The 26,405-nt window shown below is 32.8% G+C and overlaps 3 protein-coding genes across 4 annotated transcripts in view; 2 read left to right on the top strand and 1 right to left on the bottom strand.

Moving 5' to 3' along the window:
* Positions 1-4,820, top strand: part of LOC133182206 (ADAMTS-like protein 4) — a 30,581-nt gene extending 25,761 nt beyond the window's left edge. For both annotated transcript variants that reach the window (XM_061316961.1, XM_061316960.1), the window contains exons 11-16: positions 687-894; positions 2,298-2,504; positions 2,729-2,899; positions 3,119-3,304; positions 3,509-3,659; positions 3,887-4,820. In XM_061316961.1, coding sequence (XP_061172945.1) covers positions 687-894; positions 2,298-2,504; positions 2,729-2,899; positions 3,119-3,304; positions 3,509-3,659; positions 3,887-4,002 — 1,039 coding nt within the window. In that variant the 3' untranslated portion in view covers positions 4,003-4,820. The remainder of the gene's footprint in view (positions 1-686; positions 895-2,297; positions 2,505-2,728; positions 2,900-3,118; positions 3,305-3,508; positions 3,660-3,886) is intronic.
* Positions 1-26,405, bottom strand: part of LOC133182209 (poly [ADP-ribose] polymerase 1-like) — a 550,802-nt gene that overhangs the window by 53,428 nt on the left and 470,969 nt on the right. The window lies entirely within an intron of this gene.
* Positions 1-26,405, top strand: part of LOC133182217 (COMM domain-containing protein 10-like) — a 249,974-nt gene that overhangs the window by 89,100 nt on the left and 134,469 nt on the right. The window lies entirely within an intron of this gene.

Here is a 26,405-nt window from a genome sequence, read left to right as displayed (position 1 = left end):
TAGTTTCTTTTATAATCTTTCATTGTAAGTTGAAAATACCGTATATATCTAATTTTCAGGATACGATATGTGACAAGGTTTGTCTTAAACAAGTTTATTATGTGATATGCATGGTGCTAAGTATCATATTGATATCAATAGCATGCCATTCTCACTGAATGAATGGTGATGGTTAAAATGATGTTTTATTTGAATGATATATACGTTAAAGAAATGTAAAAAGCACCAACCGAAGATATGGAATTTTCTGCAAAGTGCCAAAATTTTACACACATGTGGAGGTAGGAATCCATAGAAAAAGCATTCGATCTTCCATACTAGCTATGATGGAGGCAGAGCTTATTTCTTCTGAAACTTAGACGGCTATAATAAAATAAAATTATTAAAATCGAACAAACCCATAAAATTAGGGTTTATAAAAACACCACTATGGACCAGTACAAGATTATTTTATTTACTTTAAATTAGGAGCTTGAATAATGATGTTTGGTCATAAACTTAAAAAAAAATCCCCTCTTAAATAGGTCACTCAGTAACGGTAAAACATTTTCATTATATATATTTATTTAAATACATTTTAGAGTAAGGTCCTTCGTTTCTTGAATTTTAATATATACGTAAAAAATGAAATTAAGACTGTGGACTGTTGCTATGAGAATGACAGACCAGTAACTTAACTTTTGCAGTCGTTGGCAGCCCTCTGATTGGTCAGCATGCAGTGTCACGTGTGGGGAGGGCCAGCAAACTAGAAAATTAATGTGTGTCCATGAGATTTCGGAAAATGTTTTTGAATCCGTCGTGGATAACGATTGTTTGGGTTTAGAAAGACCAAACACAACACAATCATGCAAAACTACACCCTGCTTTAAATGGGCAACCGGCAGATGGGCTCAGGTAAAGAGACACTGCTACTAAGATTCCTGTGACTAATTTCTGGATAGTTGACAAAGCATACAATTTTTTAATATACAGGTTACAATAAAGGTTTAAAGTTTCCTTTAATTCTTTGATTTAGTGTTTCTACTTTGAGCTGTAAAAGTTACTCATAGTAAATATAATGAAATATGGAGATAACGATCAGTATTCAAGCTCAAAGTCCAATCAAACAATACAAATCGGGAGCAGAGCAAACACGGACCTCCAAAAACATCAGAGGTGGGATCAGGTGCTATGGAGGAGTGAGCATCCCCTGCCGACTGGTCACACCCGCCGTATGCTCCTTGTCATGATCGGGATAAACGGAAAATTCCGTAGACAATTCAGTGTATAAATAATGACCTAACAATTAATATGAAAACGTCGGTCAGCATTTGATTTAATGATAGGTTGTATTTGCTGAAAAGGTCATTGTATCGACCATAAAACTTGCGAAATGATGACTTCAAACGTTGTTGATATCCTTGTTTCATCAACGTGTTTGTTAATAGTTTGCCTCGTTTTAGAAATTGTTGATATGTAGAATATGATCTTGCGTATCGAATCAAATGGGAGACAAATACCCCATATGCAGGTGACAAAGGTATATTGCTACATAAGTAAGGGAAGCTGACGATAGAAAAGTTGAAGTCATCACGTTTATCATAAAGCTTTGTTGTTAGGTTACCATTAAAATCTCTTTCTAGTAAAATATTCAAATATGAAACAGATATGTCAGACTCTGTGGAATGATACTTATCCTCAAGAGAAATTCAGACGATATACATGTATACATATGATATGATTTTATGATAAACGTGATGACTTTAACTTTACAATCATCAACTTCCCTTACTTATGCAGCAATATACCCTTATCACCTGCATACGGGGTTTATATCTCTCAGTTGATTCGATACGCAAGAGCATGCTCTACGTATGAACAATTTCTAAAACGAAGTAAGTTATTGACAAACAAGTTGAAAAAACAAGAATATCACCAGTTTCGTTTAAAGTCGTCATTTCGTAAGTAATGACCTTGTCAGCAAATACAATTTATTATTAAGTCAAATGCTGACTGACGTTTTTCATACTTATTGTTAGGTCATTATTTACAAACTGAATTGTCGACGTTTTTTCCCGTTATTTCTCGATCATGACAAGTAGCACGCGGCGGGTGTGACCGGTCGGCAGGGGATACTCACTCCTCCATGGCACCTGATCCCACCTCTGATGTTTTAGAGGTCCGTGTTTGCTCTGCTCCAAACTTTGTATTTTTTGATGGACTTTTGAGCTTTAAATCATGTTCGTTATCTCCATACATTTCATGCATACAAAGATTAAAGCGACAACATTATTACCAAAACTGTCTTTCATTTTAAGTGTTCAGTGACATGTGGACGCGGAGAACGCATGCGTAGTGTGACATGTATGTCTAAAGAGGGAAGACGTGTTCGAAATGACTTCTGTGATCCAATGGAAAAACCAGAGGAAAAGTCAAAATGCAGTTATGGAGAGTGTAGAACTGAGAGGGTGTCTTCTGTATATGTAAATATGAAGTCCTGGTATTTCACAGAATGGCCTAGAGATGTAAGTTACCAGCAAAAACAAGAATAATGATTTCAACTTCGAAGAAAATATTTGGGGAAAACCCACATTTAGAAAATGAAAAAAATATTTCATTTATTCCATTTGGATTGCAATTACTTATTTAATATTGAATTATACCATGTAAAATTTAGACGATTTTCATTTATTGTAAGTTTAGCCTCAGGGTATCTGTTAAATTTATTTTCCCTTCTGCCCATGTGCAGTGTCCAGCGGAATGTGGGGAGGGTAAACAAACAAGAAACGTTGTTTGTTATGGAACAAATGTAAACACAGACCCAAGAAAAAGCTGTTTACAGCGTGACAAACCGGAAACGGAGCGTGTTTGTAGCTCAAGACGTTGTTACGGAAATTGGTTCACAGGACCGTGGAGCAAGGTTACTGAAATCTAAGAAATCTCTCACTCCTTGTCTCTCTTGTAATCACGTACTGGTTAACATTTCTTTCAATGACCCAGACATAACTTTGATGAAATTTCTTGAAAAGGAAAACAATCTTAACCCATATTATTTATTGCATTTGCATAACTGCATTTATTATTGCAATTTCAAATTTTGTATTCAACTGACTAAAGTAAAATGTTCTTTTCCTGGTAGTGTAATGCCACATGCGGTGACGGATATCAGAATAGAGAAGTTGTATGCATCAGTAAATCAGATAGAGGAAGTTTTTCAGTAATACCTGACTACAGATGTTTACTACAGGACAAACCTGCTCACAGCAAATCTTGTCAGGCAGTTAGTCCTTGTGGGCCAGAGTGGTTCATGTCAGCGTGGGGAGAGGTATATGCAAGGCCAGGGAGTATACATTAGATCAAATAAAAAAAATAAATGTACTGATAACGTGTAATTTTATTTGAAAAAATGATCAACTATAGTATAAAATGTTCTATTTATAAAACCTGATAATGGTTCTTGCATACTTTATGTACAGAAATTATACAATAAAAGAATAAAAATATCTGAAAAAACAACCTGTTATTTCAGTGTTCTGTTACTTGTGGAAAAGGTAGAAAAACACGTGATGTGCAATGCTTGGACACGTATGGTGTTCCTGCCAACATCTGTGATATTCGAACGAAACCAGCAGGAGTAGAACTTTGTAAGCAAGGGCCCTGCAGGAGAGAAACAGTCTCAGGTATGTAATAAAAACACTGTAAAAAAAAATATAAAAAGAGTGTCTACATTAATTTTGAAAAAAAAATGAAAAGATCATAAAGTATAAAAATAATTGCATTTTATTGAAAATATTTTTTAGTTTTGTCTTATTGATTTAAGACTTGTCATAAGAAAAACTATCGTCCATAAAGTGTACGTTAATATTATCTTTAATAAATAACGATGAACTTCATTTGTCCTATTCAGATTCCGGATGTCGGGATCGATATTCCAAGTGTGAGTTGGTGGTGAGAAGAGACTTGTGTGATCATGTGTTTTACATGAACGTTTGCTGTAATTCATGTTCACGATGGAAATCTTGAACAACATACTCTGGGTGTTTGCTTTGGTGTAAATTATGTCTTTTATATTCCAAACAAATTGAATAACTTATACTCATTAGGTATAATTTCCTGTTACATCTTTAATTGAAGTTAGTTTGAGTCGCGCAAAACAATAATTAAGACTACCGGGTATATTTCGATACCAATTACAAGCAAGGAAGTTAGAGTCCGTTGTGGTTTTTAAGGAGATGTTAACCCGTTGCAGGCCCGTAGGAAGCAATTTCATTTGAGGGGCACAACCATACATTTTCAGATTTTAGTGGGGGGGGGGGGCACTATCAACTACCAAAAATTCCTTGACAAGCAAAAAAAAAAGGGTCATCAGACGTTTTTATTGAGGGGATACAAATATATTGTAGCTATGTTTTCTATAGTATTCTATATATTGGCAAAATTATTGGGGGGGCACGGCCCCCCGTGCCCCCCCCCCCCCCGGCTCCTACGGCCATGCGTTGTAGAAATAAAAACGGGTTCGAGAAATTGATTGGTTTTAAAGGAGTGACAGATTTTATATACTTTTTTAGAAGCAAAAACTGTAACTCTGTTACAGTTGATATTCGCTTTTATTCTTGAATAATTACTCAAAGAATAGCCGGTGTTGATTTGACCACATTATACTACGGTCGGCAAAAAATGTTTACTTCTCTTATGTTTTTTTACTTACATTGTAGAACGTATTACATGATTGTTCTCATTCATTGTATATAAACATCGTGACTTCTTTTTTCTGAAGTGTTATTGATATTTAAACATGTTTCAGTTTCATCAGTCTACTTTAATAAACTTTGACAATTTTGTATCTGATTTTATGCTATATGTAAGAATAATGTGAAAAGTTCTCATCAGCTTAAAATATAAAGAGTTAGCTCCTATTTACACAAATACCTTGTGGAACAAACCAAGGATTCATTTTGGATGGACTTGATGTAATTTCCATGATATTTCTAAGTTTGAAAAAGTCCTATTATTTGTTGATTATCCACGCTGTTTTCTTATATTATATAAAATAAATATTACATTTTATTAATCATGAAATCAGAAGCTGGAATTTGAACTAAATCATTTACTTTTTTTTTTTTAAATGTCTATAGGAACACAAACAGCAGTTTTACAATACAGTTGTTCCAGTTTTGCAGATCTACTAATTTAATGTAATACTGAAGGGGTTGAAAATAGAAATATGATAAGAAAATTCGAGATGATACAATTAAAGACATTTAGAGTGTATATAATTTTTGCCCAATCAGATAACCTTAGTGTAAGATTTACCGGAAGCAATCATGTTACTTGTACCTTTTTTCCTTCTCTCTGCGTCAGCAACGAATGGAATTCATTTAAAAGCATTATGACAAAGGAAAGACACAGGTTCAAATCTGCAAATATCTTTTATGTTTTTTTCTTAAAGGGTAATTTTTGAAGAATGGATACTACATGTAATTTCTGCAAAATGAAATGTAAATAATGTTTTACAAAAGTGATAAAAATTTAGTCGATATATATAAGTATTAAAGATATCCGCTCATCTGCAAAGAACGACGACTTTTAAATTTATTATCTAATTTAAAAAGTCTCAAAATGAAGCTTGAAATTTAAATCTTTTCGTGCAACAATTTTCATTGCGTGTATCTCAGTGTGATTCAAGGTTTTCTAAAGTCTTAGATACGGTCTTATAGAAGGTTAACATTTGTACACCAAAAAAGTACAAAAATTAATACATTTTTAGAGAAGTCTAATTTAGCCTTGGATTGAAAATTTATTAGCTGATATGAAATTAATAGTGATCTGTGATGTCTTGCAATGATAGCACAATTTTTTAATAAGGTTATGCCCTGTTCACACGGAGAGTTTAATTTGCAGTAAATTAATGCGAAGTAAAATGATGAGAATTAAACTACTGTGAATCAAATTGCGTTCACACGACAGCTAATGTGAAATAATTTAATTTTGTTTGTATTCTAGCCCCTGATTGGTTAATATCCAAAAAGGAACACAAATTATTTCTGCATAACCTGGTTTGGTATGGGGACACACCCCCCTGACAACCAGCTGAATCATCTGTATCCATACAATCCTCTCATTTCCAGTCCTCGGGATTCATGGAAAATTCCAGATTTAATAAATGTACCTTAAACTTCAAACAATAATTCGATCTTACCACATGTAAACAAGCTGCTAGGCCTATGTATCAGTTTTTACCTCCCCTCGCTTCCCATCACTTCCGTTACTTCCGTTAAGTACTACGGTTGTATTATTGAGCGGCAAAGAGCTAAATCCACGAAGGGGCTAAATCGGCCTATTTTTTCAGGAAAATTAAACTTAGGGGAAGAAGAAAATTAACAATAGAAATATTATCCTTGGGTATCAGACTTAAAAAGTTTATGCCAATTTTTATTTGATGACGTCATATTTATACAGAAAACGTCTAAACATGTGCACTTTGCTAGTTTTTATCAAAATAAAGCATTTTTTTCGTTTTTGGTTCAAATTTTTGCTGTGGCCACACTCTTCGAACAAAATAAAATTTATACCATTGAAAAGAGGATTAAAATATGAATAAATAAAGTATATTTTTATTTTGTTCGAGGGGTGTGGCCACATCGAAATTAATACTTTTCTTTCGATTCAAATATCTTAGAACCGACTCGCACTGTGAAAATAGCGGGGATTACCCTACATTAATAGAAAAGAAAAAGATTCTACATGTATATTGTTTTTGTAAATATTAAAAAGTTTCGAAATGCGAATGTTATATTTATTGTAAGTTATTTTGTGTTGTGGTGCAAAAAAGTACGAAAAATTCTCGCTAAGCATGACTGCATGTAGATGCAATAATGTCGACATTTTGTGTACTACGTGCCTCAGTCCTGACCCAAGACTTTTCCTTCAAGAAGTTGATCTATAACTCATCATTATGCTGAAATGTTAAAAAAATAATAATGTGTTCTCTTTTCCTCTGACAGCGCCTATTTATTTATGCTTTGAATTTGTTTTCCAACTCCCGTCTCCTCGTCACCATGGTCACTATGTAATCAAAGGGAGATCACCCGAGAAACATGTACGTGTAGGCTACATCTTTATTTTCTCCTGAGTGGCCGTGTCGGAATAGCCTAGAATATTAAACAATTTACATCGGAGTCAACTACTAAGACGTATTTATAATGATTTTTTTTTGCCACCTTACAAAACATTAATGTCGTGAAGTTTGCATCGACAGCATACAAATGGTTAATGTTACGCAATAGAATCTATTATAACTATACATGTTTTATATTTATAAGCCATACCCAACATGCGTTTCAGAAATCGCCAGTGGCATTTTAAGACAAAAGATTAATTAATATTTATTAGTGAAAACCTTTACTGGTCCGAGACCTCTTAACATAAATTATGTTACGAAAAACTGAACCTAGAAAATTCGAGTTGACAGATCAAATAAACAATAGATTGATTTTACAGATCGCATGTAATTTTTGTGATAGGCCTCTACAAGAAAAATGTTCTATATCGTATAAACGAATAACTTACTACCAAGGCAGTGACAACTCTTTATGGTTTTAAGTAATTTCAGTATCGCATGCATGCTGTGACCTAGCCAACACATGAAAAAAAAATGTCAAAGGGAGGCTACTTGCTATCTCTTTCTATTTTGAGTTACTCCGCTTAAATGTAACAGGCCCAAGGGAGAGAGGGCAACCAAGATTAGCAAGCATTTTTATACATGTAGTAGTGTAAATTCATAAAGGGGGATTAGAGCATTGATATAAAATAAGAAGCAAAAAAAAAAAAAAAAAAAAAGACAGGGGTTATTGGGAGGAGGGGGGGGGGGGGTTCGGGATTCCCACTCTCACTCATTAAATACGTGGGACAATTCGCCCAATTACTGCTGCCATTTAAACAAGAAAGTAGTGAAGTGAATAAATAAAAATGTCAATTATATTAGTCCTTATATATATTATATAGTATAAAAAAAATAAATTCAATTTAGCAGTTTTCATTTTTTTTCAATCTCCTTGAAAAAAAAATTAATTTAAAAACGATTGATATTTCGTGACTCGGTCATTGCATAAATTTATTATAGATCCCAGGCCCGTAGGTAGCAATATCAGTTGGGGGGGGGGGGGAGCCATACATTTTCAGTTGGGGGCACTATCAACTACCAAAATTCCTTGACAAGCAAAAAAAAAAAGGGGGGATCAGAAATTTTTATTGACAGGGCACAAGCATATAGTAACTTTGTTTTATATAGTATACTATATATCGGCAAAATTATTGGGGGGGGGGGGTGGCCATGTATCCTGAATGTATTATGATAATTAACGGATATAACTGCTAATTTTGCCTGCATGTATATCATTTGTTTGTTTGTTTGTTTGTTTTTTGAAAGGATGTCTATATAGAATATAACTTTATAGATCGGGCATTTGAACATGATTTTTTTTTGGGGGGGGGGGGTTTATGGTAATATGTCCCTCGACATGTGGTCTATAATTTTTTTAGCGGTCTGTAATGATTGCCATTTACTACTGCCAGTAGCTGTTTTTCGTATATTTTTGTTTAATTACAAAGAGTAACGCTCCGAAGACGTCCAAGTTAAAAATCTCATATATGCAATATGTATACGATATTATGATTATTTTATCGACTTCTGTACATGTACTCATTATCGTCTATCTGTTTGTAGTTGTGTTAGAAATTGCACATGGAGAAACGATCGAAATGTTATTTTAAATATTTGAAAATTATAAGTAAAATGTTAAAACTGGCTTTGCACTATATGAAAGTCTTAGTTGTTGTTATGTTTCAATTTAATTTTCACTTCTCACCAGATAATCATTACTCTATGATTTTATTAAAAGGGTTTATAATATAGGTACTCCCCAAAATGGGAGTGTGTAAGATATGATAATATGATAAGAAAACGATTAGTTAGCAATAATTAATTCGATCGTTTTTTTTGTTTTTTTTTGTCATCTGAAGTCTCTTTTCATACCTATTGTGGGTATATAAAAACGTTTCTCTTTGATGATATAACATATTTATCATAATTAGTGAACTGTATTTCGATTAAGTAATTTACATTGAGTAAAGTGGTATTCTGCCATTTCCGTTTATCTTGTTTTTTTTTTTTTTTAACTTCAGGTTCCGTTTTGAAATTCAAATACTTCGGAAATCTTGTGTTTTCGTTGGACTCTTAATTTTTTTTGCGGCCGATTTGATGCTTTGTATCACTCTTGTTTAAAAGTCTGTAGTGGCTTCTTTCCTGTCAATCTGTGGTGCGCAGGATTACCGTCAAACATCACTATTTTACGTGTATTACATGTATGAACTACAATTTCATTTCAAATGTCCGGGAAATGGCATAAATTACGGAAGTGCAACGAAATTCTCAAAATGACAATAAAATAGATGGTAACTTCAAACGTATTCATTTTTAATGCAACTTTTCATTTTAATTTTATGTTTTTGTTATTAAAGAGAACTTGTGTCTTTTCTGAAAAAAAAAGAGTCCATTTTTTAATGTTTGTACGCCGTATGACCATACAATAATACATTTAAGAACGATAAAATCCTTACCCATGGCTACTATGGTATATATTTTACTCCATTAATTCAGTTTTACTCAAATATGACGGATTAACACGTTGTGTTTGTTTTCAGCTTAACGTGTCTCTTATTATCATTTAAAACGTGTTACATGTATCAACGATTATACCAGACAACCGTTGTGTATTATAACAAATATTTGGCATTTCTTTAGAGTACAAATAGCTTTAATTAAAAAATAAACCAAAGGTTTTCAGAATTTCTCGAAAAATTCATAGTACTTAAAATTTTCCCAAAATTTTAAAGAAGGGCCTATATTCATTTGGTTATTTTTATTCCATAAACGTACATATGTTACTTTCTTATACAAAATGTCAACGTCACGACGTTAAAGTATGTAACGTCAACGTAATGACGTGATAGTATTAATAAGGAAAATAATACCAAATTTAAACGAATGTAAAAAGAAAACCAGAAAAGATATTGTTAAAAAATAAATTATTTTACAACATACAAATCTTAGAGTTTTATGTGAGAAAGTTTCATTTATTTTGATGACTGGGCCGATTTAGCCCCTTCGTGGATTTAGCTCTTTGAACTAATAAAAAGCAACGAAATTTTACACCCATAGTTATTTAATGATTTTAAAATTAAATTATAAGGAATGACTCTAATTCTTGGCCAAATTATTCGAGTATAACCTGGTTTGGGTCAGTTTACGCTGTTTTATAATCCGCTTCGCGGATTATAAAGCGTAAACTGACCCAAACTAGGTTATACTCGAATAATTTGGCCAAGAATTAGAGTCATTCCTAAAGTAAACTAATGCGAATTAAAATTTTATTTCTACTATAAGGCTATTCAGTAAGGCTATTATGACGTCATTTACAAATCACGTCATACTGTGCAGAGCAGATATACATTTGACATAATTTCATAGTGTCTGTACAGTTTTTAGTGATTAACATAGTTTTCTTTTGTTTTCCACTCAAAAATAGCACAAATACCTATATTTAACCACCGACATGTGGCATGTGACTTAATTCTGCCCTTACGCATGCGTCAAAATTTATTTCGAATTAGCTTCGCTTAGCGTTCACACGGAGCTAATGCGAAGTAATTTAATGCGCAGTAAACTAATTCGAATGAAACTAATTCGCATTAAATTCTCCATGTGAACGCGGATCAAATTTAATTCGCAGTAACTTACGTTTAATTCGAATTAAACTCTCCGTGTGAACAGGGCATTAAAGTTTTTCAAAAGTAGATCAAACTCCAAGGTCAAAGGGTCAAAGTGGTTGGTATGCAAAGAAAGTACTTGTCACAATGATTACACATGTGAAATATGAAAGCCCTAGCATCAACCGTTCAAAAGCTATGGCCAAGGTTAAAGTTTTCCAAAAGTAGTTCAAACTTCAAGGTCAAGGTCAAACGGTAAAAGTTGTTGGTATCCGAAGGAATGTCTTGTCACAAGGATTACACCACTTTAATCATTATTTTATCAAAAGTTATGGGCAAGGTAAAAGTTTAGGGGAGAAACAGACAGACGGACGGACAGGGCAAAAACTATATACCCCCGAATCTTCCATACGGGGGCATAAAAAGATAATTCTAAATACTATGAAAAGTATAAGGAAGTCCCTGGTACATTGAATTTTAGTACTTTTAAAATGAAAGTCCATTAATGATCATTGTCATAAAAATCAAATAATTATGATTGATTGATTGTATGTTGTTTTACGTCCCGCTCGAGAATTTTTCACTCATTTAGAGACGTCACCATATACCGGTGAAGGGCTTCAAATTTTGACCTTTACTCGGCACTCAGAGCCATTGCGCAGTGAGGAATCTTTATCGTACCAACGCCCGCCGTGACACGGGGCCTCGGTTTTTAAGGTCTCATCCGAAGGAACCGCAACAGTTGCTACCCATGTTGTATCGACTTCGGTCAGTCGCGGCCAAAATTCGAACTCACGACCTCCCGATCACGAAGCGAGCGCTCTACCGACTGAGCTACCGTGAACGGTCTCAAATAATTATGACCTTTTTCCTAAACTGTAGTCAGATGTCCATCTGTCACCATATCTGATAATATGTCTGTAAACATTACACATATTTGACTTAAACGATTTAGTTTATAGTCGATATTAACGCACTTTGAAAAAAAAATAATTTTTTTTCAAAGTGCGTTAACTTGATCCCAAATTTAACACACTTTGAAAAAAATTCAAATTGCGTAATTTTTCAAAGTGTGTTGTAATAACATTTCCAACTTACACCCTTGATCCAAACAGTGTTTATAAAAATATTGAGTTTGTAAGTAAAATCGACTACTAATAAGAAATCACAAACGTCCATCAATAATTTCTTGACTTGCCGGTTGATTTGTATGTACAAGTACGCACTGTTCTAGCTCTATCAAAATCGTTAGAAAATAGTTTTAAAACAATGCAGAATTATACTGTTGTTCCCTCTGATTTGTGTTTATTTTTTATCATTGAAGTTTAAAGAACTCCTGTATGCAGATTTTAGAACAGGTATCATGTATATCGCATCGTACTACATATGCATGTATATGTACCTTTCAAATATACACATTAATTATCTGTACAGTAGTTTCTTCATCCAAGAAGTTCATATTTTTATTAAAGTGTACATGTATTTACACATGGAACTTTAAAGTTGAAAAATGCTTTGATATATTTTTAGCTCACCTGAGCTGAAAGCTCAAGTGAGCTTTTCTGATCACATTTTGTCTGTAGTCCGTCTGTCTGTCTGTAAACTTTTCACATTTTCGACTTCTTCTCCAGAACCACTGGGCTAATTTCAACCAAACTTGCCACAAATAATCCTTGGGTAAAGAGGATTCAAGTTTGCTCAAATGAAGGGCCACACCCTCTTTCAAGGGGAGATAATTATGAATTAGTGAAAAATTAAAAGCATCTTTTAAAAATCTTCTCCTCAAGAACCACAGGGCCAGGAAAGATGAAACTAATGTGGAAACATCCTCAGGTAGTGTAGATTCAAGTTTGTTCAAATCATGACCCCCGGGGTAGGGCGGGGCCACAATGGAGGATCAAAGTTTTACATAGAAATATATAGGAAAAATCTTTAAAAATCTTCTTCTCAAGAACAGCAAAGCCATGATGAGTTATATTTATATGGAAGCATTCTCAGGTAGTGTAGATTCAAGTTTGTTCAAATCATGACCCCCGGGGGTAGGGCGGGGCCACAATGGAGGATCAAAGTTTTACATAGAAATATATAGGAAAAATCTTTTAAAATCTTCTTCTCAAGAACAACAAAGCCATGATGAGTTATATTTATATGGAAGCATCCTCAAGTAGTGTTAATTCAAGTTTGTTCAAATCATGACCCCCGGGGGTAGGGCGGGGCCACAATGGAGGATCAAAATTTTACATAGAAATATACAGAAAAAATCTTTAAAATCTTCTTCTCAAGAAAGCAAAGCCCTGATTGGTCATATTTATGTGGAAGCATCCTCAAGTAGTGTAGATTCAAGTTTTTTATTCAAATCATGACCCCTGGGGGTAGGGTGGGGCCACAATGGGGGATCAAAGTTTTACATAGAAACATATAGGAAAATTTTTAAAAATCTACTTCTCAGGAACAGCAAAGCCCTGATTGGTCATATTTATGTGGAAGCATCCTCAGGTAGTGTAGATTCTATTTTGTTCAAATCATGACCCCCGGGGGTAGGATGGGGCCACAATGGAGGATAAAAGTCTAAAATAGAAATATATAGGAAAATATCTTCTGAAGAAGAACTGCAAAGCCATGATTAGTCATTTTGATATGGAAGCATCCTCAGGTAGTGTAGATTCAAGTTTGTTCAAATGATAACCCCGGGGGTAGGGTGGGGCCCAATGAGAGATTTAAAGTTTTACAATAGAACATATACCTAGAAAAAAAAATCTTCTCAAGAATAGAAAAGCTATGTTTAGTCAGATTGATATGGAAGCATCCTCAGGTAGTGTAGATTCAAGTTTGTTCAAATCATGAACCCTGGGATAGGGAAGAGCCACAATGGGGGATGAAATTTTTACAAAGGAATATATCGGAATTTATTTTTTTTTTAAAAATCTTCTCAAGTACAACAAAGCCATTTGTTAAATTGACATGGAAGCATCATCAGGTAGTTTAAAATTCACCCCCCCCCCGGTATTTTTTTCATTACTGAACTGATTTGTGCATTTGCCTAGCCAATGTGCTCAGGTGAGCGATGTGGCCCATGGGCCTCTTGTTTATAATACTACTATAATAATGTAACAAGTCGAGTGGGCCCTTGTCACAAAATAAAAACTCCTTTGTCAGGCATAACAAGGTTTTTATTTAGGATGGCAACAATCAAGAACAATAACAACGAATGAGATGTGGACCATTCAGACAATAGGTGACCCGAAAAAAAGGGGGGGGGTGAACTTGTCTTGCGACTACATTACACAATTAATTATTGTTATAACTAGTATCTGCAAACTCCTTGTTCTCGAACTCAAAGTAAAACAACTTTGCGTAAATAATCGTAAATTTATTACTTCAAAAAGTATTGCCAAAAATAATTCAACAAGCGACGATCCGGACAGTCCCTAACTTTTGGAAAATCTAAATAAACAATCTCTGTACTAATCTCTTAGATCTATATGCCTAATATTAAACTCTAATGCCACTTAACTTATGAAGAAATTATGCGTAAACTATTCAGAACATGTGTATACTCTCAAAATGAATCTATTTTCAGCTCAAGCTAATCCGAACAAATACTGCCAAATCCGGACAAGCCATTCCGGACAAGAATAACCTAAGTGAACTTAACTACTGAACTACTCTGGACATCCGAACAAACAATCCGGACAACTAATAAAATATTAACGTGACAAAAACTATCAATTAAACTTCTGAACTTAGAAACGACTAATCATAGAAGTGTTCCGGTCATAAGTCGTAAATAATAACTCGAACTGTAAACAAATAAACTACTGGTCTACATGACTGGAATAATTTCTCTACTCATAATACTGTCCTGTCCGGACGCGCAAGTCCTTATAAAAATTAGCATCATCCACTACAAGATTTATCACTTGAATACCTTGGACTTTCTCTTAGGATCTAATTCTAACCAAACAACCCAAAGGGATGAAGAGTCGAGATGCGGAAGCTGGGTCCTATATATAACCTTCTATGACCAATCAGCGTTTGTCCTTTTTGTCCGGAAAATTTATACCCAATGCAAACGCTATACGGATCTATGGAAATTCCGAACAATTCCCGATATCCGGACAAGCTGAATTAAAACCCGTAATTATCATTTAACGAACAATACAAGACCTTGTCCGGATTACTTTAATTATATGGACACTAAATAATATTATTAGTTTAATAAATGAAAATATCCAGGACTACGTCGTTTTACTATAAAAATCAAGATTCGAATCTAGGCGCCTTCTAAAGTAGTGCACGCAGCGACATATGTAAATACGGAAGTATGACTTCACAACAAAGTGCACCGATGAGATCGATAAAATAAGACAATAGTTCACCATCATAAGGTAAAAAAATAGATAAAAATAGTGGTCAGCATCATATTACAATAATTAAAGATAAAAATAATGTACAACATGGTTAAATAATGAAAAATCAGGCAGCAGAATCACAAGTGACAAGTTCAGTGGTGAAGCGGTCAGTCAGACGAGAGAAACACATGGTAAAGTACACAAGAAGTTCGCGAGCGGTAAAATGACGATTTCACATAGCATTTGCATAGATGAACGTAAAAGAATGCGCTGGTACTGAACATACATCAACAACTGGTAATTATAAACAGCTGTAATTTAATTAAAAGGATTGTTTAACCGTATTTACGAAGAAATTTAGAGAATAAAATTTGTAAACAAATGATCGAAAATGGGGGTGTTGTCAAAACACGAACGGTTAACTGCAAATTTTGTAAAACAAATCTGAGTTAAAATAAGGCATAATAAATGCTGTTTAAGCTTAATAAATCACTTTAATATCAAGTATCTATGATTATAGTAAATTTCCATCCAGAATAAATTAAATGTAAAAAATATAAGAGTTAGCACATGAAGGTCTCACATATTACAGTAATATTGAAACCAAATCCTTTATAAACAAGAAACAAATAAGAGAAAAATTCAAGACCTTTTTTTAAAGATAACTTTTACTTAGATAACTTTTAACTTAATCTTTAGGCATGGTATTTCTAGTATTCAAAACAAAGTGTTGGAACAAAGAAATCAAAATCCTTTAAGCATGCCATACAAATTGTACATGTTGCATTTACCAGTTGTTTATGGAGGAAATATAATGCTTGTTAGACATACTCTCATATCACCAAATGAAAAAGAAAGGAAATTCCATATGAATTCTATAAAGAAATAAAGTCAAGTCACAATTAATATCACAATGGCAATCTGCATTAATTTATTCTTCACTTTGTCTCCAGGAGGACGTTCTCAGCGTAAATGATTTCAATATATTTTCTGAAATTCACATTCAAGTAACACAGAAAGCCCAGCTTTTATCAATTTTACTTATTTCAGTGATTTTTTAAAATGGCAGAACCAACTTCATTCTCCGTAGAATGGTGCAACTCGGCGTTTATCTTTCCTCTTAGTTTCAATAGTCTTTAAATTTGACCCTACTTTATTCCCCGCTGTACAGCTGTAGTTCGAATAAGTGTCGTCAGTGTCCAGTGTGAATGTGAGAACGACTTCGACTATCCTTTTCTCGTTTTGGTTGATGTTTGACTCTAGTTTATACACTTGACGTTCAGACGATTTGGTTTCGGTTTTGCCAGTCAGACTTGAATACCATCCAATTAATTTATCATCTCTCATCCATGTTACGTTGAAGTGTATACTTGAAAATACCGTACATGATAGTTTTACATTTTCCGCAATGTCTCCAATTAGAATGTTTCTTGAAGATTTCTTGTTTATGAAGCCATTTATAGAAATCTCGGGAAAGACTATGGAAGAAAAGATTAAGATATCGACTGTTGTTCAGAAGGTCCTACACTCATCATGACAACATAATACTCATTTCCTGAACACTTTTTATGCCCCCGGATCGAAAGATCCCGGGGGTATATTGTTTTTGTCCTGTCTGTCTGTTTGTCTGTTTATCTGTTTGTCTGTCTGTCTGTTGTCAACTTTAACCTTGCCCATAACTTTTGATTGGTTGGAGCTATGACTTTCATATTTCACATGTGTATTTCCTGTGACAAGACCTTTCTTTGGGTACCATCATATTTGACCTTTTGACCTTGACCTTGGAGTTTGACCCATTTTTGCAAAATTTTATGAGACTTTAACCATGGCCATAACTTCTGAACAGTTGGTGCTTGGGGTTTCAAACTTCACACGTGTATCCTTTGTGACAAGGCCTTCCTTTGGATACCAACAACTTTGACCTTTTGACCTTGGAGTTTGACCTACTTTTGAAAAACTTTAACCTTGGCCATAACTTTTGAACGGTTAGAGCTAGGGCTTTCATACTTCACATATGTAATCCTTGTGACAAGACCTTCCTTTGGATACCAACCACTTTGACCTTTTGACCTTGACATAGGAAGCTGACCTACTTTTGAAAGACTTTAACCTTGGCCATAACTTTTGAATGGTTGATGCTAGGGCTTTCGTACTTCACATATGTAATCCTTGTGACATCACCTTCCTTTGAATACCAACCACTTTGACCCTTTGACCTTGACATAGAAGTTTGACCTACTTTTGAAAAACTTTAACCTTGGCCATAATTTTTGAATGGTTGGTGCTAGGGCTTTCATACTTCACATATGTAATCCTTGTGACAAGACCTTCCTTTGGATACCAACCACTTTGACCCTTTGACCTTGACCTAGGAGTTTGACCTACTTTCGAAAAACTTTAACCTTGGCCATAACTTTTGAATGGTTGGTGCTAGGGCTTTCATACTTTACATATGTAATCCTTGTGACAAGACCTTCCTTTGGATACCAACAACTTTGACCTTGACCTTGATATTTTACTTACTTTTAAAAAAAACTTTAATCTTCGCCATAACTTTTGAACAGTTGCACCTAGGGCTTTCAAATTTAACATTTTTTATCTTTTGGCCTGGATTTTGACTTGCATTTGAGAAACTTTAACCTTCGCCATAAGCTGCCATACGGGGGCATCAGTGTTTCACAAACACATCTTGTTTGTGTATGTAATGGAGTTCTTAAACATGCAAATTGATTCAGCTGGTTGGCCGAATGTAATTAACTCATGAACTAGATTAATAGAGAAAAAAAATTCTGTTTAATTTACAAGTCAGTCATCAAGTATCAGTTTGAACTATAATAGGTGTTTTATATTGATTTTACAGTTTCTAAAAGAAGACTTTATGGAGGCAAATAACAGTTTTAATTTTCATTAGCATGTATTTATCTGTTCTTCACTGTTAACTGAAACTTAAATAAAATGCTATACTTCCTTTCTTGAGAAAGAAATTGGTAATCATCGTTTAATTTTTTTCAGTTGTAAAGATGTTAATCTTTGAAAATATACATGTAATTATAAAAACGATGTTCAGCTGTTCATCTATTTCTCTCTATTGTTAAAAGTAACAACTAGAAAACACTGAATATGTCTTACAATCAACAATAAGAGTGATGTTCCGCTTCGCTATTTCTTCTGGCCTGTAAGTGCTCACTGCTTGACATTGAAATTTTGAGGCACAGTTACGAGATACTCTTCGAATCCCAAGCATATTTCCGTTTATTCCTAAGCCTGACAGAAAAAAATAATAAAAATGACATCTGTTGTTTTTAATTTTCAATGTTTTATTTAAGATGTATGATATTCTTCCAACTGCAACACATTTATTTTTTCGAAATAAATTTTAAATATGTTTTCATAATACCTGTTATTTTCTCTTCTTGAAGACTATCTGTTTCAATAACATACCACGAGACGCTGAGTACTGGATCTCCTGAAGCATTGCACCAAAGAAAGACTGTTTCATTCTCCATGATACGCACAGTTGGTCCACTGAAACTGGTGTTACTAATTGATGCCTTGTCTTTGAATAGAAGAGATATAAGAAATGTTTCTCATTTTTTGTATTCTTTTAACTTAGTAATGTCCATGGTTTGCTTCAATCAATACTTTCTACCATATACCGGTAAGATTATTCTAATCTATAATCTGCTCGTTTCTTTTTATGATGACCTCAATGTTAATGGTTATAAATTTAATAGGAAGAGGGTTGTGCCTGTTGCCCAACCCCATTTACTATTGTAAATTAATATTGTTTAAATCTAAATTACTGGTTACAAATGAAACGATAAAAATACGATATTGTATTCTGCATAGAAAACAGAGAAGTGAGATATATTTCATCTCCTAAATCCAAAAAACACTTGCTTGTAACAATGAATATTTACATGTTCAAATTTTTTGTCCTATATATAAAACCACAAATAATAAAATAACTTGTTTTCTTCGAAAGGCTATTGTTTCATCGATAGGTGTGATAAAAAAAAACTTACGTGCAGAGAGAGAAAGAGAGAGAGAGGGGGGGGGGGCAAGTGAAAGGGGCTTAGATCGAGCTTGTGAATTTACGGAATCATGTATTTAAGGAATAACAAATCAGATTTTTTGATGATGATTTCATGCATAAACAGGCCCGTAGCAACGGTTTCAAAAGTGGGGGCCAACCCCCTCCAAAATCTGACAATCCCCCCAAAAAATAATTAAACTGATCAAAAGTGTGAGGGGGGGGGGTGGTTGAAGGGTGGAGAGGCAACTTCCCAAAATTATCTGACAAGCCAAAAAACCTTATTAACTTATTTGCCAGTGCTCGACCTTACATCAACAAAAGGTTGGGGGGACCAGTATCTGAAGCAAAATTTACTTTAGTAAAATACTATACTCAGAAAAAGTGCTTCCCTCCCGTGTTCTACGAGCTAATAAACGCCTTCGGCTTTATGCAAATTGTCACGCATGCAAGCCTATTGCTTGATCACAATCCTGAAACCCTGAACCTAAGGCCACAAAGTAGATGGGCGAACAAGGCGAGCACAATGCCTACTTTGCGATAAATAAAAAAGTGAAAAAATTAAATCTCAATATTGACCAATTTTCTTTTATATTTCATTTAACATTAAGGTATACTTTAAGTAAAATCTCCACCAATCGCAACAATCTCATAAAGATTGTAATTATTCATTTATGAAATAGCAAACACACACCAAAGAGGGTAAAAATGATTGTAATTCATTATACTAAAAGACATTTTTTCGTATGAGTGGGTCTTCACTCCATTTTTTGAAAGATTATACTCAAAGTATGCGAAAAAATACACATTCTTCGGTTAGCAAAACATGGAGCAAAAACCAGCTATACCTTAAATATACACTTGTATGGCACAGCTTTTATCTTTCCGAGAAATATTTGAAGTCCATTTAGTCAAGGGCCATATCACAAACATGATTTAAATGCCGATGTTTGGTATGAGCAGTATAGTGTCATGTTGTAAATTTTGAATTTACCGGGTGGCAGTAAGTTGTAAATTTTGTATTTACTGCCACCCGGTAAATTCAAAATTTACAACATGACAATAGCGTAATGTTTAGCATGTTAGTCTCTGAGGGAAAATTGACACTCAGGATCTTTATTGCTTGGGTTCGAACTCCAAGAATACCACATTTATTTATTTTTTATCATAGAATAATGTTTGCAGAAAGAATTTTCCGCAGAAAAGTTTTGTTTGTCATAATTTCATACCTTTAAATGATAAGATCTCTACTTTAAATTCTAAAATTCACATATTGAATATGACTTTCATACATTTGAAGCTATGGGTATTTTTCAAGAATTTTTACTCCATCTTCTTTCACAAGAGGCACCCTTGTTCATTAGAACCATCTGCCTTGTTTATCTGCCAAATATACAGAGGGAAAGATTTTCAAAGAATTTATGCATTTTTACTATATGATCATAAGAATCCATCCCTAACTTTAGAACCCCTTATTCTGGGGTCATGAAGTTCACAAATTTGGAAGATGGCCAAATGCTTATTACAATCATGCCAACAGTTTGTCTGCTGATAAACAGTAAGGAAGAAGAAGATTTTAAAGAAAGTACTAATTTGATAGTTTTAGCCCCACCCTTCAGAATTGAGGGGGAGGAACCATGAAACTAACAATTTTTGTACTCCTTTACCCATTGATGCTATATGCCAAAATCGGATGAAATTGGTAAAGTGGTAAAAGAGAAGAAGCTGAAAATGTTCAAACATTTACGACCGACACACGAGGACGGACAAAAACAGATAGCAAAAGGTCACGTGATTGACTCGAGTGACCTAAAATTCCTGTTTCACGAGGGAAATAAATTTCATATTCAACTATAAAAATATTGAATTTTCTGTACGTTATATTTTCTTGAGTTTTTCTTTTGCATTTTTAGATGTATCCTTTATTGAAATTAAAATAATATTGCATAGTGAAAAGGATTCAAAAGAGAAGGAATTTATGTCTTTTATATGTAGCTGTAATGTACTTAAAAGATCATGTTTTTCTTTACTCATCATAATTGTACAATTTTAGATAGAAATGGTAAACTGAGTTTGAAATCCAGCAGGGACTATTTTATTGGCGCAACTGCGGCGTATGAAAATATCTCCTTTTCTGCCTATCAAAATCAATTACAGAACAATACATTTAGGCTGAAAAGAAATTTTGAAATTAGCTAAAATTAATAAAAAGTTTTAAACAAAAGCGAATAATAATGATTTTGAGTTGTTGTTTTTTTTTTGTATCTTTGATGTGGTAAACATTGCTTCTCCTGCATGGGTTCTGAACAAACTACGATTTTGTTAGCTTTTGAAAACTTCAGATCTAAAAACAGATTTGAGCAAAAAATCAGTAAAAAGTGTTTTTTCTCTCTAACTAAACGGTCAAAGCTTTTTGTTTTCATATCATTTTGTATACTTCTATGACTACTTTACCATATGTGAAAATAAGAAATATTTAAATATAAGAAGTATATAAAAATAACTAATACATCCTGAAAAATTAAGAAAAACAGAGGAAATTCGGATTAGCCAATATCTTTTTTAGTTAAACTATGCCAATTAATTTAGTAGATTCATCTGATAGACCCGATATGGTAACATTTTTTTGAGTAAAATGAAAAACATTTTTTAACTTTTTAAACTAGAAGTAGGCATCACATGATTAGCAACTGTAATTTTTTACTCTAAATGTCAAGGAAAAAGATAATGACCTTGACCTGACCTTGCTTCTAAAATAAAACGGTCAAATTCAATCTAACTGATACCATCACTTAGTGATAATGTCTTCTTGAATCTATGAAATTTTTATTAATTTTTAAATACAAGAAATATGAGAAGAATCCCTCCTTAAGTTTTCGATAATGGTAATCTATTAGCTCTCGATATGACAATCGAGGATAATAAAGTTACTTTAATTAATATCTATGGACCAAACACTGATAATCCAGAGTTTTATGAGTTGGTAAGAAAGACATTTTTAGAATTTGACAATGATTATTTTATATTATGCGGTGATTTTAATCTGGCTCTTGACCCTTCAATAGACACAGAAAATTATTGTAACATTAACAATCCAAAGGCGAGGGAAAACCTTTTACAAATTATGAATGATCTACAAATAATTGACTACTTCAGGATTTTGAATCCAAATTTAAAAATGTTTACGTGGCGAAAGAAAAATCCAGTAAAACAAGGACGATTAGATTATATTTTAATTTCTGAAAATATGTGTAATTTGGTTGAAAATTTAGCAATTGAACCAGGGTACAGATCAGACCACTCTTCGGTGGTTCTTGATATGAAATTTAATACATTTAGGAAAGGGAAAGGTGTCTGGAAATTAAACAACTCCTTACTTACAGACAAAACATACGTTGGCGAGGTTAAAGAAACAATAGAGTCTTTAGAAACCAATATGAAAAGAATAATGTGCTTATAGAAGATATGAATTACAGTACATTTTTCGAACTCCTTCTAATGGAGATTAGAGGAATAACTATCTCATATTCGTCATATAGAAAAAAAATTAAAAAAAATAAAGAAGAAGCCTTGTTAATTGCACAAATAGAACAATTAGAGGCAGAGAATATATTGATTCTACAGTTAATAGAGGAGAAAAAAATAAGTCTTGAGAATTTGAGAAAAGAAAAGTTACAAGGTCATGTTATAAGGTCTCGAGCCAGATGGGTTGAAGATGGAGAAAAACCATCTCAACATTTTTGCAAACTGGAATCCTGTAATTATTTGAATAAGATTATCAAAAAGGTCAAAACAGAGGAAAATGAAATAATTTACAATCAGTCAGAAATTTTAAATAGAATCAGGATGTATTACAAATCTCTTTATACTTCTGAAGATGCGGAAGATGCAGAACTTCTTGATATAGATCTTGCAGATATTATTACAGTTAGTGAGGTTCCAAAACTTGAAAATCATGTTGCCAATACACTTGATGGAAATATATTAGAAAATGAAGTCTTACAGGTGTTAAGAAACATGAAAAACAATAAGACACCAGGAAGTGATGGTTTCACTGCTGAATTTTTTAAATTTTTTTGGTCAGATTTGAAACATTTCATAGTACTTGCCATAAATGAAATATTTCAGAAAAAAGAATTTCCTATTTCTCAAAGACTAGGAATAATTACATGTTTACCAAAAGGTGATAAGCCAAGAGAATTTTGAAAAATTGGCGGCCTATTACACTTTTAAATGTATTTTATAAACTTTTATCAGGTTGTATTAGTTATAGAATAAGATCCACCTTGGACAATATTATATCAAATGCTCAGCTTGGATTTTTAAAAGGAAGATATATAGGTGAAAATACCAGATTTCTTTAAGATCTTATGGCTTATACTGAATCTAGAAATATACCTGGATTACTTGTACTTAGAGACTTTGAAAAGACTTTTGATTCAATATCCTGGACCTTTGTGTATAAAGTATTAAAATTTTTTGGGTTTGGTAAAAACATTATTGAATGGGTAAAAATTCTAAATACAAAATTTTGTGCGTCTGTACTTCAATGTGGATTTTTATCTGAACAGTTTAATATCCAAAGAGGATGTCGTCAGGGAGATCCCGTGTTACCATATCTATTTCTTCTTTGTGCAGAAATTCTTGCAATTATGATTAAACAAAATCAAAGCATTAAAGGAATTGTAATTAACAAGACAGAACATAAAATATCCCAATATGCGGATGATACCTGGCTTGCCCTTGATGGTTCACCTGAATCACTTTTTGCAGCATTAGATACAATTGATCTTTTTTCAAAGTTTACAGGACTTAAAATAAACAGCTCAAAAACTAAAATTGTTTGGATAGGTTCAAAAAAATTCTCAAATCAAGTTTTTCATCATTCTCGTTGGAAACTTGAATGGGGTTGCACAACTTTTAATTTACTTGGAATTAATTTTTCAGTAGAACTAGATAAAATTATTGATATAAACTACAATGTTCAAATACCAAAAATCAAAGCATTAATTCAACAATGGAAAAGAAGGATTCTTACTCCTATTGGAAGAATCACAGTTCTGAAAACATTAATCTTACCAAAACTTAACCATCATTTTATATCTTTACCTAATCCAAGTAAAGAAATTTTATCATTATTGAACAGAGAAATCTTTGAGTTTATATGGAAATCAAAATGTGATAAAGCAAAAAGAAAAATTATTACTCAAGATTTTTTACAAGGAGGATTAAAAATGTTGGATATACATAGCTTATTCATATCTCTTAAATGCTCTTGGATTAAAATGTTAACAAAAAGTAATCAACCATGGTTTGATATTTTTTTGGCAATAAATGGTAAAGACGTATTGTGTAAAATTTTTGATTTTGGTGGTCTTGTCTTATTCTAAAAAATAATGATTTTTGGAAAGATGTGTTTAATTCATGGCTATGTTTCATGAAGACGCTCAATAACAATTCATATATGAAAACTAAGTAACATCTAAATTTACCTGTCTGGTACAATCCCAATATAAAAATGGGAAACAAAATAATTTTTGTAAAGACCTGGTATAAAAATGGTGTTAAAAGTGTTTGTGATTTCTTAAACGATGAAGGGAATTTTTTAACTCTCATTGACTTTGAAAATAGATTTCATTTGTCTAAAGTTTGCATTATGCAATACAACAGTATTTTATGTGCTATATCCAGGTATTTAAAAACAATGTCTATAGATAAATCATCTGTTAAGAGGGAATGTACCCCTTTTATTCCTTTTTATTTTGAAAATATTATTGTATATGAAAAGTGCACTAAAATAATTTACAGATATTTGAATAGTAACAATGTCACTCCTACGTCTATATTTCGATGGAACCAGGAGCTATCAGTGTTTTTAGAATCTGATATTTGTGTTCAAGATGTTTTTAAGGTTTGTTTTAGAACAAATATGGAAACTTCTGTTCAATGGTTACAGTATAGAATCCTTCATAGAATCCTTCCAGTGAGATATTATTTGAAGAAAATAAATATTTTATCTGATGACCACTGTACTTTTTGTAAACAGGAGATAGAAACAATGCAACATATATTTTTGAATTGCACAAAAATCTCTTCATTGTTGCGTAATCTTAGTATGCACATTTTTACAAAAACTTCCAAAAGAATTGGGTTTAACACATGTAATATTATTTTTGGTGAAACTCCATTATCTTATCATAATAGGGTGATAAATTTTATTATTCTATATACAAAGCAATATATATTTTCCTGCTTTAAGCAAAACAAAATACCTATGATTACTGGGCTGCTTCATCATTTAACTCTTATGTACAAAGTAGAAAAATGCATATCAATTCAAAAATTTGCAATGAGCAATTTTGAAAACTTATGGTCACCATGGATTAATATTTTTGAGTTGTAAACATTTATTAAAACACCAACAGTAACTATTTTTCAAATGGAATATTATATCTCATTGATAAATTTTTTATTTGATATTTCATTCTTGTTTAAAACTAGAGAGGGGAAGTGTGAATGTGTGAGAGAATGTGAGAAAAATTTCATTATTATGTAACTTGATATGTCACTCTTTGAAATTTAAAAAAAAAAAAGTTTTTGACACAAAAGTTTTGGACTAGTAAGTTGATAGAACTTGTTTCTGATCCTTCTGACTGTCAATAAAATATTTTCAAAAGAAACAATAGGATTGCATAATTATTGTGGTAACTAAGATTTAGAATATAACAATCTTTTTACAATTGGATTCTGTGCATTTGAAATACACGTGTAGTTTCAGTTGTTATTTTCAAACTGTGAAAATCACATCTTTGAAAATAATCTTATTTAAGGAAGCTCTTAACCTAGTCATTTTTTTTTTAAATTCGAGAAAAAATATGCATATTGAGTTTATCTAATTCGTTTTCAACATTGGATACCTGCTATATTTCTCCAGGAAAAATGTTTAAAGACTCAAACTGTGAAAATCACATCTTTGAAAATAATCTTATTTAAGGAAGCTCTTAACCTAGTCATTTTTTTTTTAAATTCGAGAAAAAATATGCATATTGAGTTTATCTAAATATAAATTCGTTTTCAACATTGGATACCTGCTATATTTCTCCAGGAAAAATGTTTAAAGACCATGAAGTATCAGTGATGAACAGAGATCGCTGTTGTCTATTGACATAAAGAAAATACATGAATAATGAATTCAAATACTTTATCTCGGTCTATTCTTATGTTAAGGATTCTTTATTCTATTTCAATTTGAGATTTCCATCTATTCCATCTTT

Source organism: Saccostrea echinata, unplaced genomic scaffold (genome assembly GCF_033153115.1).
Source record: "Saccostrea echinata isolate AGI-Se365-2 ecotype Australia unplaced genomic scaffold, CSIRO_AGI_Sech_v1 ptg000009l, whole genome shotgun sequence".
Lineage (NCBI taxonomy): Eukaryota > Metazoa > Mollusca > Bivalvia > Ostreida > Ostreidae > Saccostrea > Saccostrea echinata.
Note: the sequence above shows the minus strand (reverse complement) of the source record. Positions and strands in the feature narration are given on the sequence as shown.